Here is an 18,328-nt window from a genome sequence, read left to right on the forward strand (position 1 = left end):
GTTCCAGCCAGGTGGGTCTGTGTTCCCTGAACTGGCCATACTTTCACATATGCTTCTCCACTATTGGAAACCTCTCCTTTTTTCCCCAAATCCCATTATTCCTGGAGAACTCTTATCAGCCTTCCTAGAGTTTCTTTTCCTCTGTGAAACTTGGATATAACTCTTGTTAGAGCATTACCCTGTGTTACAATGATTTGTTTAAGCATTTGTCCTGTCTGTGAAGGGCGAGGCCTGAGTCTCACTTATTTTTTGTATTCCCATCACACACAGTGTTGTACATACTGCCTGCCACATGGGAAGTTCTCAGTAAGTGCTTGATTAAATGAATGAGTGAGTTGGAAATCAGAGTAGCTTAGAGAGTCCTGGTTTTTCTGGTATATATGGCTTTTTTAAACACTTGGCTCTGGTGTGTCCTCTGTGAATGATACGAAAGGTACCAGTGAGGGGGTGGATAGATCACAAGTCCATCACCAAGCACTGCAGGAAAACAACCAAAAGTGTTGCTGATGTTGGGTCACATACATTATTATTATCCTTGTTTGACCCACGCATGGTACTGGACACAGCTGCCTATCAGAATGGCTGTTCAGTATAATAGATTGATACTTATGCCATAAGAAACACTGATTTGAGCCAAACTAATAGGCAGATGGATGCACACTCCCTTGTCTGGTCATAATCAGTTGGTCAGTCAGTTGACCCCATAGCTTGGCTTGGCCTACTGTAACTTTAAGTTAGGCTTACATTTTCATCATTTGTATCTTCTTGTCTAAATACATTAGCAACTTCTGTTGATTACCATCTCCCTGCCACCTTTTTAACATAATGCTCTATAGTTACAACTTATACTGTACAAATCGCTAACACAAGTCCTCCCTGCTGTGTTTTGTCTTCCTGTTTTCTTATACTTAGTCTAGCTAAGGGAGACATCTACATTAACATATCTTTTAGTCTGGGTAGTGACTTGAACCAGCCAAGGTTTTTTTTTTTTTTTTTTTGCTGGAAAGAAACCAAATCTCTCTACTGAATTACTGAACCAAATCGGAGTAGATTGTGATAAAAGGAGTAATAACAACAGCAGAAGACAAAAGGCCTCTCACATAGAATTTTGAACTAAAGTCATGTAGTGAACAAAAGATATTTAAATTAACTACGGAATGAAGTAAGAGCTCTTCAAAAGAAACATCTTCCTGCCAAGCCCCCTAAAAATGCCCCCAGGCCTTTTACTCATTCACTACCATTATTTCAGTTCGTATGTCTAAGGATGCTTTATTTCTTATCTCATTCTCTTCCCAGCACCTAGCGGACACATAGTTGGCACTTACTGCCTGTTTATTGAATTGAAAGGAATTGGGCCTCAGGAGTTAGAAGCAATTCTCTGAAGAAGAAAATAAAAGATATAATTTTAACAGTGAATAGAACCAACAAATCTGAGTTTCAGCAATGGAATAAAGTTTGGAAGCAATAAAATGTATTTACTGTAAAGTTAGATTACTTTGAAAGGGTTGTTGTTAAATGCTGACCTGGAAAACCTTCTGAGAACTTAAGACTATAACTAAGACCTATTTGTCATTCTTTTCTCTGGGTTTTTTTTTTTTTTTTTTTTTTAAGCCCTTTAACATATAGGTCTTTTTTTCAGAAGGAATAAGACTTATTTTAAGGTTAAAAAAATCAGGCATCTACTTTAGTTTAATCTCACACTCATAAAACATACAGATAAAATGTGTAGGAAGTGAGAGCTTTTAAATTTTGTATTTATTAATCGTTTTATACCTTGTTCTGCAAAAGAATTTGAGGTAGAAAATGAGGACTTAAGGTAGAAAATATAAATTTAAAAGTAAGTTTTCTTCATCAGAGAGCTAAAAGGGAGTTTGGCCAACACACAGTAGACAAGTAAGAAGACCCCCAATGAGATCACGTAGTACAGAAGAAATAATTGAGTAATCAAATGATTTATTTGAGGTTACATAGCCGTTTATTAGCTAAGCTGGAACTAGAAATCAAGTCACCAAATTCCCATACATGTGCTCTTAACATGTATGTAGCAAAAACATTTGGCTTAACTAGCCAAGAATTTTGATGACCTGGTGCTGCACAGGTTCGAGAAGCATTTGTCAAGTTGATCACTTCCCGCTTGTTTGCAAAGTTGTGGCCTGTACTAGGCATATGCTTCCCCATACTAAGGTTGACCTCCAGGAATAATGTTTTACCACAAGCTGTGAAGATTCCTGCTAGTTAACAAAGAGCATTTTGTGAATCCCTTTCTGAATTGCTCTACTCTTCTTATTTGGAAAAGATGACTGCTGTAGAAACTTTTTGTTTTGATAGTGTGGGGAGAGAGGAGGAAAGCGCATTTCCTGTCATCTCCTGGTCGATGGCTTAAAAAACGGGAAATTTTGTCTCCAGCTCTCCTCAATAGGTTTTGCCAGCTGTTTACACATAGAAGATGCCTTTCTGGTCCTGCATATCTTTAGAAACTGGCTTCTTTGGAAGTTCTTGACTTGATACTTGATACAGCAATAGAACACTGAATTGAAAAGATCTAGATCTAGAACAAAGGATGACAGCCTTTGAATAAATGGGCAGGTTAAGTTGCGTAATCCTCTCTGCCTTCCCTTGGCACACAAAGCCCTTCCCAGGCTGACTCCAGCTTTCCTTTCTAGCCTCATTTCCTTTGCTGAAGGCACACCAGCCTGTTTTTCTTGTCTAGTCAACCGTGTGCTCAAACCCATTTGAGGCTTGGCCTGTGCTCTTCTTTGTGCTTGGGCTGTCTGATCCCTCTCTCCTCCATGTGGCAACTGCTATCTCTCTAGGCCCAGCTCCCTTCTTCTCTGAAGACACCACGTAGCAAAGGTAAAAATCAAGGTTAATCTAGCAGCCATGTGACGAGTGAATTAGAAGAAGGAAGTCTGGAGGCAGGAAGACCAGTTTTAGGAGACAGTGCAAGTCCCATAGACCTGAGCTGTCCAGTATGGTAGGCACGTGTGGAATTTAAATTCAAATTAAATGAAAGAAGACGACCTGAAAAGGCTATATACTGTATGATTCTAACTATATGACGTTCAGGAAGAGGCAAAACTATGGAGACAGTAAAAAGATCAGTGGTTTTCAGAGGTTTGGGGTGGAGGGATGAATAGGCAGAGCACAGGATTTTTAGGGCAAAACCCTGTGTCATACTGTGATCACGGATACCTGTCATTATACATGTGTCCAAACCCATAGAATGTGCAACACCAAGAGTGGAATGTAATGTAAACTATGAATTTGGGGGTGATTATGATGTGTCAATGGTAGGTTCATCAGTTGTAACAAATGTACCACTCTGGTGGGGGGCATTGATAATGGGGGAGGCTATTGGTATGGGGGCGGGGAGTATATGGGAAATCTCTGTATCTTCTCAATTTTGCTGTAAAGCTAAAATGGCTGTTTAAAAAATAGTGTTAATAAAAAAGATTAAAATTAATTAAAATTAAATAAAAGTAATAATTCAGTTTTTCAGTTGCACTAGCCATATTTCAAGTGCTCAGTAGCCACAAGTGGCTAATGGCTACTGTATTGGATAGCACAAATTAAATAGAACATAAATAGAACATTTCCATCATAACAGAAAGTTCTATTGGACAGCATGGCCAAAAATCAATTCCCCAACTAAAAATGGCATTCATTCTACATAGTCACGTTTTATGTGTTATGCCTTAAAAACAGGACCATTCATTGTGTGTAACCTAATTATAGGCTGAGTGTATTGAAGATCAAAGTGATTATGGATACTATCACTGCAGTTATGCATGCAGCTTAGAATAATAAATCACATTTAGTTCCCATCACTTAAATACTTAAAAATAGTTTTAAAATAAGTAGCCCTTGAGTATGTTTTTATTGTCTATTTCTGTTTCCTCACCTACCCCCTACCTTTACAAAAGAGACCTAAAATAGAAATTTGAATAGAATTCATTCTTTAGTAATTACCTCTACTGGGGTCAGAATAGTTGCTATTGAAAAACTGTTTCAGTGGTTTTGCCTGGTTTACTCATGATTTTTTTATCCTTTCATGTTAAATCTTTGCTATACATCAGCCTTTTAGCATTGCTGCTTTTGAAGACATTTTACTTAATTGATCTATGTGTTATTTTAAATTTTTCTTTCCCTCAGTCCACTCCCCAACCCCTGCTTCACCCATTCCAAGAGCAAGTCCCATTAGCTCTTCCTCCAAAAGAACTAATTCTCCATGTCCACTTTCGCGTCTTGTTTTAAGTCACTACCATCATTCCCCTGGATGACTACGGTAGCCTCCTAACTGGTCACTCTGCTTCTCCTTGCTTGCTAAGATCACTTCTCTTTATAACAGGCAAAATGACCTTTAAAAAAAAAAAAATCATGTCAGTCTCTTGTTTAGCACTTCTGCTTCCTGTTGTACTTAGGAAAGATTCCAGACACCTTAACTTGGCCTAAAAGGCTCTTTTGTGATCTGACCCTTGCCTTCTTACCCAACCTCATCACCACACCTCCCCCCCTCACTGAGCTTCAGCCACTCTGGCCTCCTTAAGGCTCCTTTAGTATACCCAAACTTTCCTGCCTTTGGACCTTTTTCTTGCTTCTCCCTCTTGATTGTTCTTTCCGAGCTCTTGCATGAGTGGTTCCTTTTCAGCTTCAGAATCTGAGCTCCAATGTTACTTCTTTGTCCACTGTTTTTTTTTTTTTTTTTAAATTGGATTGTTTGTTTTATCACTATTGAGTTTTTAAAAAAATTTATTTAATTTATTTTTATTTTTGGCTACATTGGGTCCTTGTTGCTGTGCAACGGGCTTTCTCTAGTTGTGGTGAGCGGGGGCTACTCTTTGTTGGGGTGCGTGGGCTTTTCATTGCTGTGGCGTCTCTTGTTGCGGAGCACGGGCTCTAGGCATGTGGGCTTCAGTAGTTGTGGCACATGGGCTCAGTAGTTGTGGCTCATGAGCTCTAGAGCGCAGGCTTAGTAGTTGTGGTGCACGGGCTTAGTTGCTCCGCGGCATGTGGGATCTTCCCGGACCAGGGCTCGAACCCGTGTCTCCTGCACTGGCAAGTGGATTCTTAACCATTGCGCCACCAGGGAAGCCCTGTCCACACTTTTTAAAGTAGGCTCCCTCTACTCCTACCCCATACTCTTTGTAGCGTCATCTTTACTATTACCTGGAATGATTTTGTTTATTTATTTATTTATTTACTTGTGTGCTCTCTCTCTGTCTACTCCCACTGGAATATAACTTCCATGAGGGAAGGAAACTTATTTTTACTCCCGCTCTGTCTAAAGTACCTGGAACAGTGACTGGCACACGTAGTTGCATTCAATAAATGTTTAATAACACTGAATAACTGAATACTTTCTAAAGCAGATATAAGAGGAATTCTCCCCACTCCCCTGGCTTGCTCACTCTCTCTCTTTCTCTCTGCCCCTGTCTCTCTTTGGCTCTCTCTATGTATGTACACATGGGGTGTAAAATAAAAGGAATTGCCATTGCTCTAAGTGTGAATATCCTTCTAGACCCTTTATGCTTAGTATGAACTAGTGACTTTGTTGCTGCACTTCATCTTTTCCTTCATGAAGTCATGGCCCACAGCTTTTTGAATGGCTGATTTTTGTTAGAAACTATGGTGAACAATACATCTGGAAATATTCTGTCATGTTTTGATCTGAGGAACTCTAGAGAACCAGCTGCTGATTTGAAAGGGTTTTATTATGATACAGACAGTCTATTGTCTACAAAAGCACTGGCTATTACACAGTGGTATATGTGTCTTGCTTTTTTCTGAGCTATTAACTTGAGAGAAAAAACTTGTATTTATTAACTCATGCCTGACTGGTATTCCCTGAGAATAGTTTATTGTGATATTTGCTTTAGCTGCTTTACTGTGCATTTAGGAATTTTTTAAACTCGTTTTTCTTCTTTAAACTCAATAAAAGTTAAACAGTTGAATAATAGGATTGAGATACTTTCCATTCTGGATTTTAAAAATTTCACAGATTTCTGCATTAAAATGTGGTTTATATTTATGATTTAATATTCCTAAATAGCTTTATATTGATAAAAGGGTGAATTTTACTATTCCTTATATTAAAGTTTACTTCTTTTAGAGTGCTTTGTAATATATGATATAGTTAAAGAAAAATTGACATCCAGGCCCTACATAGGAATGACTTTAAAGAAAGTGAGTATGGGGGCTTCCCTGGTGGCGCAGTGGTTGAGAGTCTGCCTGCCAATGCAGGGGACACGGGTTCGAGCCCTGGTCTGGGAAGATCCCACATGCCGCGGAGCGACTGGGCCCGTGAGCCACAACTGCTGAGCCTGAGCATCTGGAGCCCGTGCTCCGCAACAAGAGAGGCCGCAACAGTGAGAGGCCCGCGCACTGCGATGAAGAGTGGCCCCCGCTTGCCGCAACTAGAGAAAGCCCTCGCACAGAGACGAAGACCCAACACAGCCAAAAATAAATATAAAAAAAAATAAATAAATAAAAGATTACTATTAAAAAAAAAAAAAAAAAGAAAGTGAGTATGTATAACATTTGTGGTATAATAAATACATGTGTACATGCACACAATCTGGTTAGTGTGGCAGTATTTTGATATGTTTTTAAAATTTTTGGCCATTACTTTTGGGGAAGAAATATATAAAATGACAGATAATTAATAAAATTTTTAGGTAGGAAATAATTACACTTAAGTAACCGAGAGTAACATTTTAATATTACATTTTAAATTACAAAAATTATATATTCTCATTTCAGAAAATTAGAAAACAGGAACTACAGATACAAATTCACTCAAAATTTTGCAAACATTAATAAACACATTTTGTTTTATATTCTTTCAGTATTTTGCCATGTACATAATGAGTTTTGGGTTTGTTGTAATCATAGTGTATTTATTATTTTTTATTCCTCCTTTTAAACGAAGTATAATGTCATAAACATTTTCCCATAGTGCTGAGTCTTTATAACCATTGTTTTAATGGCTCCGTAGTACTAAGTCTAAAGATATATCTTAATTTACTTAACTGTTCCTCATTGTTGGATAAGTTATTTTGAAAATGTTTTTGCTTTTTTAACTAACATGATAGTGAATATTTTTGTAAATATTGTGGTTACCACACTTGGTATTATTGCTTATAGGGTATATTCTCATAAGTGGAATTCCTAGATAGGACGTTTTTGTCTGTTAACACATACTAACAAATGATTTTCCAAAGAGAATATACCAGTTTACATCGCTACCAGCAGGGTGTAATACTATTCCATTGCAACATTTAGCATTATATATTATTTCTTTTTAAGTTGCTCTATGATTAGGGAAAACATCATGTTGATTACTAGTGAAGTTGTGTACTTTCATATGTTTGGTTTCTAGTTTCAGAGTTATGATTGTTTCACATATTTTCCCAGTTCCAGTAATGTCCATTTTTTTCTGAATAGACATTTTAGCCTACCTAACTGGATTCATGTACTTCATGTACTCTTTCAGAGGTGTAGCAGTTTGTCATTAAACATAAATACACACAAACATATATATTCTCAATGATGAATTTTTTTTTTTCTCACTGTGCTCAATGATGCCTTCAAATTAATTACTCTGGAACAGGGTTAATACATTATATTTGCACTCTATATTGTTATCCAGGTGTATTGTGGAAGCATATGTGGGAGCAATCTTAATAATTTCAAAAAATCCAGAAATTTTCTTCAAATCTATCATTTTCAATGATAGAGTATGTGTAATGTATATGTTTCAAATATGTTTAAATAATAGTTTTAAAAGTCTGAGAATTTAAATTTGAATTGTGAATCTTTTTTCCCTGTAGGTTGGAAAAGAGACCGTTCAGACCACTGAGGATCAGATTTTGAAGAGAGATATGCCACCAGCATTTATTAAGTAAGTAATTAAAACATTGTTCTATTGCTAAGCAGGATAATCCTCTTGTTAGGCAAGGAAAAATACTGACTGTAGGAGCAGTTTTTTTTTTTTAAATATAAAGCTCTGTTTACAGTTGAAATTTCAATTTTTCATTTTTCAACAGTCAAATTTCCTACTGTTGATTTTATTCATTGGTGTTAGGCATTTTTGACATAATTTTTGATCAAACTATGACTTCTGAATTTTGTTTTTCAGAATGGAAAGGATTCAGAAACATTCTGACCTTAGCATGCATGAGTCTGGATTGTGTACTAAATACCTTTGCTTGGAGATAACAGTGGATACAAACTTAAAAAAAAAAATGTGTTTTGTTATATATTTCAGTAGCGTTTTAAATTTAAGTTATATTTACATATCACTTAATACTCCTACAAATAATTTCCAGACATTTTGGCCTATCCTATGTAAAGTAAGCAGAGATGCTAACTTTTGATTAGTTAAAGCTTCTCAGGTTCTTGATTATGTTGTCTTTGATTAATGACTTTGTTTTTTATGGCAGTCAAGTCCTAAGTAAAAGTAAAGCCTGATGCATAAGACAAAAAAAAAAAAAAATGTAGAACCTCTACAAGTCAATAAGAGGTAAGTCTATTCAGTTTTAAAAAACAAGGACAAAGAATTTGAATAGGCACTTCAAAAGAGAGGAAATCCAAATGGCCAGTAAACCTGTGAGAAGGTGCTCTATCTCAGTAGTCATCAGAGAAGTGCAAATTGTTCTATTATAAGCTCCTAAATTAAGAAGTCTGATAATGTCAGTTGTTGGTGTGGATGTGGAGCAATTGGGACACTGCTGCTGGGAATGTGAATTGGTGCAGCCACGTTGGGAAACAGTTGGGCATTAGTAAAGTGGAAGATAGGCAATTTCACTGCCTCCCAGTATATTCCCTAAAGAAACTTATGCCCATGTACACTAGGATCCATATACAAAAATACTGGTATCAGCATTGCTCATGATGATACCACTGGTCTATCTACAGTAGAATGGATAAAAACGATCATGGTATAGTCATCAATTGGAATATTAATCAGTAATAAAAGGAATGAGAATATTTCATTTTAAAATGGTTAATTTTATGAATTAAAAAAAGAATGAATGAATCTGAAAAATAATTAAGGGAAGTGAATGATAGAGATATAGATATGTAGGTAGGTTCCATTTATTTAAAGTTCAAAAACATGTAGAAATAAACTGTTGTTTAGGGATGCCTATTTATAAGGTAAAAAGATAAAGACGAATAAGGAAGTAATGAACACAGAAGTCTGGGTAGTGGTATCTCCGGGAGGAAGGAAGAGGGCTGTACTCAGGGAGAGGCATGCAGGGGCTTCTAAAGTGGTAATAATGTTCTATTTCTTGATTTAACTGTTCAGTTACGTGAGTGGTGGTTTTATAATCACTCATTATATTATACATATGTTTTGTGCAATTTTCTGTATGTATGTTATATATCACAATTTAAAATAAAGCAAAAAGTGTTCCTTTATTTTTATCCTCCTTATGGTCTATTATTTTCATTGAACAGATGAGAATTTCACCCATATTGGTATCTTCTTATTTCTAACTTACTTTAGTGGGTGCTTCTACAGAACTATGTTTCTGTTAATTCTGCAAAATGTTCATATGTCAGGAAGTGAGGTACCAGAAGCATCTGTTTTTTGCAGAGTCTGTTTTGTGGGAGTCTCTTTTTAAACTTGCCCTCTTTGGACTTGGTGGCATCCTGGGTTTCTTCCAGCTCTAACCAGTACGAGCCTACTTTGTTTACGTGCCATTTCATCAGCATGGTAATATTAAGAGTCCTATGCTGTCAGTTAAACATAGTATAATTAAACTTGCATTTACTGTACATTAAAAACACAGCTCTAGGGCTTCCCTGGTGGTGCAGTGGTTGAGAATCTGCCTGCCAACGCAGGGGACACGGGTTTGAGCCCTGGTCTGGGAAGATCCCACATGCCGCGGAGCAACTGGGCCTGTGAGCCACAGCTACTGAGCCTGCACGTCTGGAGCCTGTGCTCCGCAACAAGAGAGGCCGCGATAGTGAGAGGCCCGCGCACCGCGATGAAGAGTGGCCCCCGCTTGCCGCAACTAGAGAAAGCCCTCGCACAGAAACGAAGACCCACAGCCAAAAAAAAAAAAAGTTAGTTTTCAAAGAGCTTTAAAAAAAAAAAAACAAAAAAACACAGCTCTAGCTTGTACCCATTTGCTCCTCACCCCCTGGAAGGTACAGAGCATGGTGAGATAGTGTATAGGGAGATTCAGTATCAGGGAAGTATGTATATGTATAGCTGATTCACTTTGTTATAAAGCAGAAACTAACACACCATTGTAAAGCAATTATACTCCAATAAAGCTGTTAAAAAAAAATATCGGGGAAGTTGGACTTGATGACCCTATAAAAAGTTCCTTTTAACCCTTCACATTCAAGCCTATGAATATCATTTGGTAAATGAATTTCTTCAGGAAACTCATTTCTGCTTATTCCCAGAGATATACCTTTGAAATATGCTATGTGCTCTCTCACAGGCTTCCTTGGGGACTTAAAAAAATTAAAGAGTACGCGAGTTGTGATGATATTTTCAGAAAAGTGGGTAACTTTAAAACAAAACAAAACTTCATTGATCACCCTTGGTGGTAACTAGGACACCAGCCCCTTACTCTGGTAATGGGAAATTTAAAGAAAAGAGGCATTTGTCCTATCTTTCCAGAGGTTCCTCAAAAAATTAAAATAGATATATCACATGATCTAGCAATTCCGCTTCTGGGTATTTATCTTTTTTTTTTTTTAATTTTTAAATTTTATTTTTTTATTTTTGGCTGTGTTGGGTCTTTGTTGCTGCGTGCGGGCTTTCTCTAGTTGCGGCGAGCAGGGGCTACTCTTCGTTGCGGTGCGTGGGCTTATTGCAGTGGCTTCTCTTGTTGCGGAGCATGGGCTCTAGGTGCGCGGGCTTCAGTATTTGTGGCCCTCGGGCTCCATAGTTGTGGCTTGTGGGCTCTAGAGCTCAGGCTCAGTAGTTGTGGCGCACGGGCTTAGTTGCTCCGCGGCATGTGGGATCCTCCTGAACCAGGACTCAAACCTGTGTCCCCTGCATTGGCAGGTGGATTCTTAACCACTGCACCACCAGGGAAGTCCCTGGGTATTTATCTTAAGGAAATAAAATCACTTATCTTGAAAAAAATATCTGCACCCCATGTTGATTGCAGCATTATTTACAATAGTCAAGATATGGAAACAACCTGTGTCCATCAATGGGTGAATTGATAAAGATGTGATATATATATATAATATATTATTCAGCCACAGAAAAGAAGGAAATCCTGCTGTTTGTAACAACATGGATGGACCCTGAGGGCATTATGCTAAGTGAAATAAGTCAGAGAAAGACAAATACTATATGATTTATATGTAGAATATTTTAAAAAATGAATTCATAGGTACAGAGAACAGATGGGTGGTTGCCAGAGGTGGGGCGGTGGGGGGCTGTGCAAGATGGGGAAGGGAGTCAAAAAGTACAAACTTGCAGTTATAAATAAGTCATGAAGGTATAATGTACAGCATGGTGAATATAGTTAATAATACTGTATTATATATTTGAAAGTTGCTGAGAGTAGATCTTAAAAGTTCTCATCAGAAGAAAAAAAAATTGTAACTATCCTTTCTCTCTTAGGCATACTTTATTTCACAGTAACCTAATAGCTCTAGTTGATGGGGGAAATTCTAACCAATAAAAGTGGAATAAATGACAGAATTAGAAAGTCATGATTATGCAAAGTTTAATGAAACCACTGATTTAGGTAAGGATCATCAATGGATATGAAACCATTCAGAGGTTTTTAACCTTTATCATGCCATGCGGGGAGAACCCTGGTCACCTGGAGGAGTCAGGGAAAAACATTGTGTTATGAGCAACTGAAATATTTACTGAGCAGTGTTTAAAAAGTACACGACTTAATATGCCACACTCTGAAATGTTACCTGAAAATAGCCTGGAGTACAAAAACAATATGGCTGTGGTTATCAAACAAATTTGGGGGACAAATAAGTATTCTGCAGTTTAAAACATGAAGGCTCTTTATGCGTTTCTTTAGAATGCAAAATGAAGCAAAAAATAACTTCACTAGGATGGGGAAGGGACAGAGAGGGAAACAGATGGAAGCAATTAATGACATCCTTGGAACTGTTGAGTAGGACATTCTTTTGGGCTGTTTGGTTGATGTTTGGAAGTTTCCAGGGCATGACAGACTGATGCTTCTGCTGTCTCTACTTTCACAAGGACTTCTAAATAGTGTCTGCTTTGACAACGCTAAAAAATAAATTTAAAAATTTATTCTTAGATCAATCTCTATTCCTAGAATGTTAGAATGTCAGGGCTAGAGAAAACAGAAGACTGTTGATCTATAGATGGATTTATACATAAGCAATCTGATGTAGATTTAGAGATTTTTCAGGGAAGGATATGTCATTTTCAGAATTTTTGACATTTTCAGGATTTGGGGGGGGGTCTCAAAATCAAACCATAGTCTATTTGTGTGACTGGCAATTAAGGGCATGTTGCAATGTTGGAGAATGGTTTAATATCAGTTAAAGATCATACATTTGGGTTGTAACTGTTGATGAGGGACTCCAATGCTTGGGCAATTCCTTACTGTAAAAGTGAGGGCCATTTTAATATAGAACAAGATTTGCATTGTCACAGGAAGGCTTTCTCTTGGGTGGAGCAAAAGTTATCTGATCCCTGACTGCACTGGCAAATAGAGTTTACAATTTGCTAATTTTACCAGATTGCATTAATAGCCACAGTGTTGCACAAGAGGTGTAGGGTTGCGTGATGATTGCCACAGAAACTGCTGTGATCTTTATAGACTTCAGCAGTGCCACGGTCATGCTGTACTGTTAAAATAGTGGTTAGACTCACCCTATAAGAAGTCATTTGTTCCTTTAGAGACTGTCCGCAGGAGATTCAGCTACTGTTCTTTGTGTTTGTACTTTGCGTCATCGTCGTTAATCATTATCATCAGGCAGCTGCAGCAGCTGTAATAGTTATGTGCGATTGATTAAGGGGCTAGACACACTAATTGGTTAATAGAATATTTATTGATTGCTTTCTATGTGTCTAGCATGCTAAGTGCTACATAGAATAGCAGTTTTCAATCGTTCTTATTATGAATGATCACTTGTAAGATGTATTACAAGTTATTTATTAATAGTAATAAAGTGCCAAAGTTTGCAAATGCTTTATTTAAAAAAAAAAAAAAGTAAATTGAGCATATTCACGATCACCTGAATAATAACATTCCTCTCATTCCCACTCACTAGGTTTTGGTTTTTTCGTTTTAACTTTTATTGAAATATAATATATTCACTGGCTTTTTATTATGCTTTCTTTAGTGCAGGAGAAATTAGTGGAAATATCGCTGTTGTGGCTGGAAATTGTGCATAATCGTAGGTACACCCAAAGGGGTAGGTCATATATTGAGAGTTTTATTCTTCTGTGTATCATGGAGGCACTAAGGTGAACTGCTGCTACAGAGAGATTTTTAAGAAAGTGCTTTAAGAAATTTCAAGTTGAAGAGCTGTAAAACAGACTGACTTTATAATAGGAATTCAGAGAAGGAGTGCTATCATGGTAGGTAGGAATAGTAGAAAGAGGCTCATGTAGGAAGTGGGACTTGGGAGGACAGATGTAGGGAAAAAGGAAAGTACTGGAAGTGGGGACAGGTGTGGGAAGAAAGGAAAATACTCCAGGTGGAATGAGCAGCATGGGTCAGTCATGGGGGCTTTGAGGAGAGGAACAGTCATGGTGGGGGTGGTAGGAACTAAGCTTAGGTAGTTGGGTCAGGTGATGAAGCCCTTGAAAGCCAGGCAGAGGAATTTGGAATTGGGTGGTAGGGAAGCTTTGCACTTCTTGAGCAGTAACTCGAATGACAAGATGAAGGTGGTTTTTCAGGAAGAGTCATAGCCAATACAGGATAAATAATAGGTTCTAGTGAAGGAGCGTAAGCTGTGTGTCAAACTGACCAGATTCATTTCCTGTCAGCAGGGATTTGCTTCAAGCTGATTTCTTAATAGGTAAAAAATGTTTGTGGCAAACTTATTTTATTAGCCTCGGAAAAACTGCTATTGCAGTATACAGTGGAATTTCATTCTTATTTCTGCAATGGAGCAGAAATGGATGAGGAAGGCAGTTCTTGACCCATATCCAGGGGTGTTCAGTATCTGAATGTATCAAAAGGTGTCACTTGTGAGGTGGTCTCCTGGTATGAACTCCTTAAAAAGGGCATAATGCGCTTTGTCTGTTGGCAGGCAAATAGTTTCATTTTAGAACTGTGAAGTGTCGCCACTCTGTCTCAGTGCTGCTCTGAACAGTCTGCTTGAAATCATCAAAACTTGGATTGATTCACCAGTTTGGACTATTTTTGAAACATATTGTAATGTCTAAGCCTATTGAATAAAAGAATGTTCCTAAAATACTTTGTGAAAGGGTGTATGTAGTGGCAATCTACGTGATTGCCATTAATCATATTTCCTAGGAAATTGCCATGTTTTAACCCTTAAACTTTATTAGTTAAGCACAATTATGGTCTGTATTTGTACAGTTTTACCTTGACTGATATTCATGTACAAAGAAGAAATTTGAAAAGGATTTAAACATGCTTACACTTAATTTAGATTTCTTTTGACTTAAAGTGGTAGTGTCATATTTTTAGATCATAAGCCCTCATATTTAGCTTTTTTCTTTCCTTTTGATTTTGAACACTGAGAATAATTCGTGATGAAATTTGAATTTTCAAACACTTTTTGGTGAAAGTGGCCAGAATATCTTTTTAAAGTATTAATTCTTTGAGCATGCACTGTGCTTCTCTGGGGCTAATGTGTGATTCTAATTTTTGGTTTTTAAACTTTGAGTTTTTAGTGATCCTTCCATTGCTACTTTAAGAGAAGATTTTTGTTACTTAACATAGATGACCAAGTAACTATGCGATAATTATTCACATCTGTCAGCTGACTTGTTGCACTTTTGACCTAGAGCAAGCACTCAAACTTTAAATAGTTCACCTTTGAACTTGCCACATTAAACATAGTTGAGTACTACTATTTTTCACTTTCTCAAGCAAAAATGATTTAAGTTTTGAGTCTTCTCAATAATGAACTCTGGGTATTTTATTAACTTGTGGAAGAGTTCTAAACAACTTGGCAGGGATTTAACCCTTATTTTACTTTGTATACACTTCATGATTAAGAAGTAAGCAAATAATACTTTAAACATGTAATACTTTGGTTTCCATTGTAAACAGAGTGATCAGTCACATGATTGAAGGGAACTCAAGGGGCCGAGGGAACTCACATTTATTGAGTATGTATTATTGGGAGAGGTACTTACATGTTTTTATTTTCTCATGTAATTCTGAGAACATCAACTTCAAGGTATTAATACATTCATCTTACAGATAAGAAAACTGAGGTTTGACAAACTTTAACTCACCCAAGTTTGCTCAGCATGTAAGTGGCAGAACGTGTTACCTGTTGGTGGTCTCGTGGCGTCCAAGTCCATGTTCTTTCCATAATCTGACTTCCAAGAAGTCAGGTGGTCCACCCCTCTCTTTCCAGGCACTACTAACTTTATACCACTCTTAGAGGATAACGATTTACAGTTTTCCTGAGTATTTCCAAAGAAGGAATTTTATGGATGTAATTTGTGATGTACTGCAGTGTCTTACACCCCCTTAAGCTATAAAGAAGTTAAAGTCATAATATTTTAAAGTTAAAAAGAATCATAGAGATTATTTAATCCAACTACTTTATTTTATAGATGAATTGAGGCCATTGGCTGCCCCACCCCTACCCTGCAAATACAAACAGAAACACTAAAAGTAATTCGACACTAGTATTCCCTTAATGATTACCTTGACTATATAGGTCCAATCTCAAATTAAGAAGTTCTCAAGGTTTAAGTTTTTTTTTCCTACCTCTATTTAAAATCTTTATTGTTCTTTCCTTAATAGAAGCAAAAGAGCCTTATAAAAATAGCTCTATTTCTTGAGTACCTTTTATGAGCTGGGTACTTTATATTGTGTTTTTTAATGCACCTCATCTTGCAGATGAGGAACCTGAGAGTCAGAGAAGCTCACAGTAACTTGTTGAAAGTTACCTAGTACATAAATGTCAGAGGTAAGATTCAAACCCTAAACTATCTGACACCCAGGCTTGTACTCAATCCAGTATGCTAAGACTCTTTCTCACCCTTCCTTATAAGAATCTCTTCTCATAATGTAATAGTTATTGTGGGGCTTAAATGAGTGAGATAATGTATGTGAAAGTACCTGAAAAAAAAGATATTTGGTGAAAATTAGCTTTCTTCTTGAGCTTCTCAATCTTTTTTCTCAATCATTTTCTCCAAATAAGCTCAGTTACTTTTTAAGCTTTTTCATAGAAAAATTTCCTCTCATTTATTGTCTCCTGTAGTAAGACCTTGTAAAAAAAAAAAATCACGATTGCTTGTTTTTATTTAATAATTTTTCTGTATCTGTTGAGATAATCATGCAGTTTTTATCCTTTCCTCTATAAGATGGTCTCTGGTCTACTCCATAAGTATCAACTTTTCTGATGGTGAACCGTCTATGCATTTCTTTCTTTCTTTCTTTTTTTTTTTCGGCCACACTGCACAGCTTGCGGGATCTTAGTTCCCCGACCAGGGATCGAACCCCTGGCCCCGGCAGTCAAAGCGTTGAGTTCCCCCATCTATGCATTTCTAAGATAAACCCTATGTAGTAGTGATTTAGAAAAGAAAATACAATGGTAAATTCAACTTTAATGTTTTAAAAAGATTTTGCTTCTTTGTTCATGAGGGGTCTTGATCTTTAATTTTCTTATTCTGTTTCTTATTCTGTTATCAAGGTTATTTTAGTTTCATAAAGTAAGATTTCTAGTCTTTGAAACATTTTATATAAGAAAAGGATTGTCTGTTCTTGAAAGTTGGGCAAAACTTGCATCTAAAACTTTCTCTGGGTCTGGTGTCCTTTAGAGGAAGTAATTTGATTACTCTTTCAGATTCCTTTTATTATCTAATTCAGGTTTTAAATTCATTTTGAGTCAACGTTGATAATCTGATACTTTTCTAAGAAATTATGCATTTCCTCTATCCTTTTTTGTTCAGTATTATCTATTTCTGCCTTTTTCTTTTCTTATCACTCTTATGGGGGATTTATGTTTTATTAGTTTTTTCCCCAAAGATCTATTTCATTAAATTCTGTTCTTAGGTTCATTATTTATTTTGTTAAGTTTATTATTTGAATATCTTATTTTCAATATTTCTATCTTTATGTTTGGTATTTCTTGTTTTTAAATAAATATAATATTTTGGGCTCTCAATTTTGCTCTGACTACAAGTTTAGAAACAGCCGTATAGGTACTTTAATAGTTGTTCAGCCCTAAATATTTTGTAATTTTGGTGTGAATTCCTCTTACCCATGTGCATTATTTAGTAGTACATTTAAAGATTCTTTTTACTACAGGCATACTTCAGAGATGTTGCGTGTTCAGTTCCAGATTACCACAATATTCGCAATAAAACAAGTCACATGAATTTTTTGGTTTCCCAGTGCATATAAAAGTTGTTTATACTACACTGTAGTCTGTTAAGTGTGCAATAGCATATGTCTAAAAAAACAATGTACATACCTTAATTTAAAAATATTTTATTGCTAAAAAATGCCAAAACAATTACAGTAATAACATCACAGGTCACCATGACAAATATCATAACAATGAAAAATTTTGAAATATTGTGAGAATTACCAAAATGTGACACAGAGACATGAAGTGAGCAAATGATGTTGGGAAAACGATGCCTGTAGTCTTGTTCAACACAGGGGCCACAAACCTTCTAATTGTAAAAACACAGTATAAACACAGTAAAAAACACAGCATCTGCTAAGTGCAATGAAGTGAAGTGCAATAAAATGAGGTATGCCTATATCTTTTAATTGTTATATTTCTAATTTAATTGCTTTGTGCCCAGAAGTCTTGGTTGGTATGTTATCAATTCTTCGAAATTATTCTGTGACATAATAAGTGGTCAGTGTTGGTAAGTGTAGTGTGTGTGCTTAAAAAGAAAGTGTATTCCCTTCTGCTTGGGTATAGGGTTCTCTTTTTATCAATTAGGTCAACATATAAGTATTATTGATCAGACTTTTATAGTCTTACCATAAATCATAAACTGTTTATGATTGAGGTCTGTTGAAATCTATAATAGTTGTAGATTTGTCAATTTTCCTCGTAATTGTCAGTTTTAACTTTATATATTTCAAAGCAATATTATAAGTGGTTACAAGCTTATGATTCTCTTGGATCCTAAATTCTCTTAATTATTTTGTTATTATCTTTTTTTAGGATGATT

The 18,328-nt window shown here is 36.4% G+C and overlaps 1 protein-coding gene across 2 annotated transcripts in view; it reads left to right on the forward strand.

Moving 5' to 3' along the window:
- The window catches only part of VCL (vinculin), a 97,773-nt gene that overhangs the window by 23,466 nt on the left and 55,979 nt on the right, over positions 1-18,328 (forward strand). For both annotated transcript variants that reach the window (XM_082408759.1, XM_082408760.1), the window contains exon 2: positions 7,830-7,900. In XM_082408759.1, the coding sequence (XP_082264885.1) occupies positions 7,830-7,900 (71 nt within the window). The remainder of the gene's footprint in view (positions 1-7,829; positions 7,901-18,328) is intronic.

Source organism: Balaenoptera borealis, assembly GCF_965194805.1.
Source record: "Balaenoptera borealis genome assembly, chromosome: 10".
NCBI classification, from domain to species: Eukaryota; Metazoa; Chordata; class Mammalia; order Artiodactyla; family Balaenopteridae; genus Balaenoptera; species Balaenoptera borealis.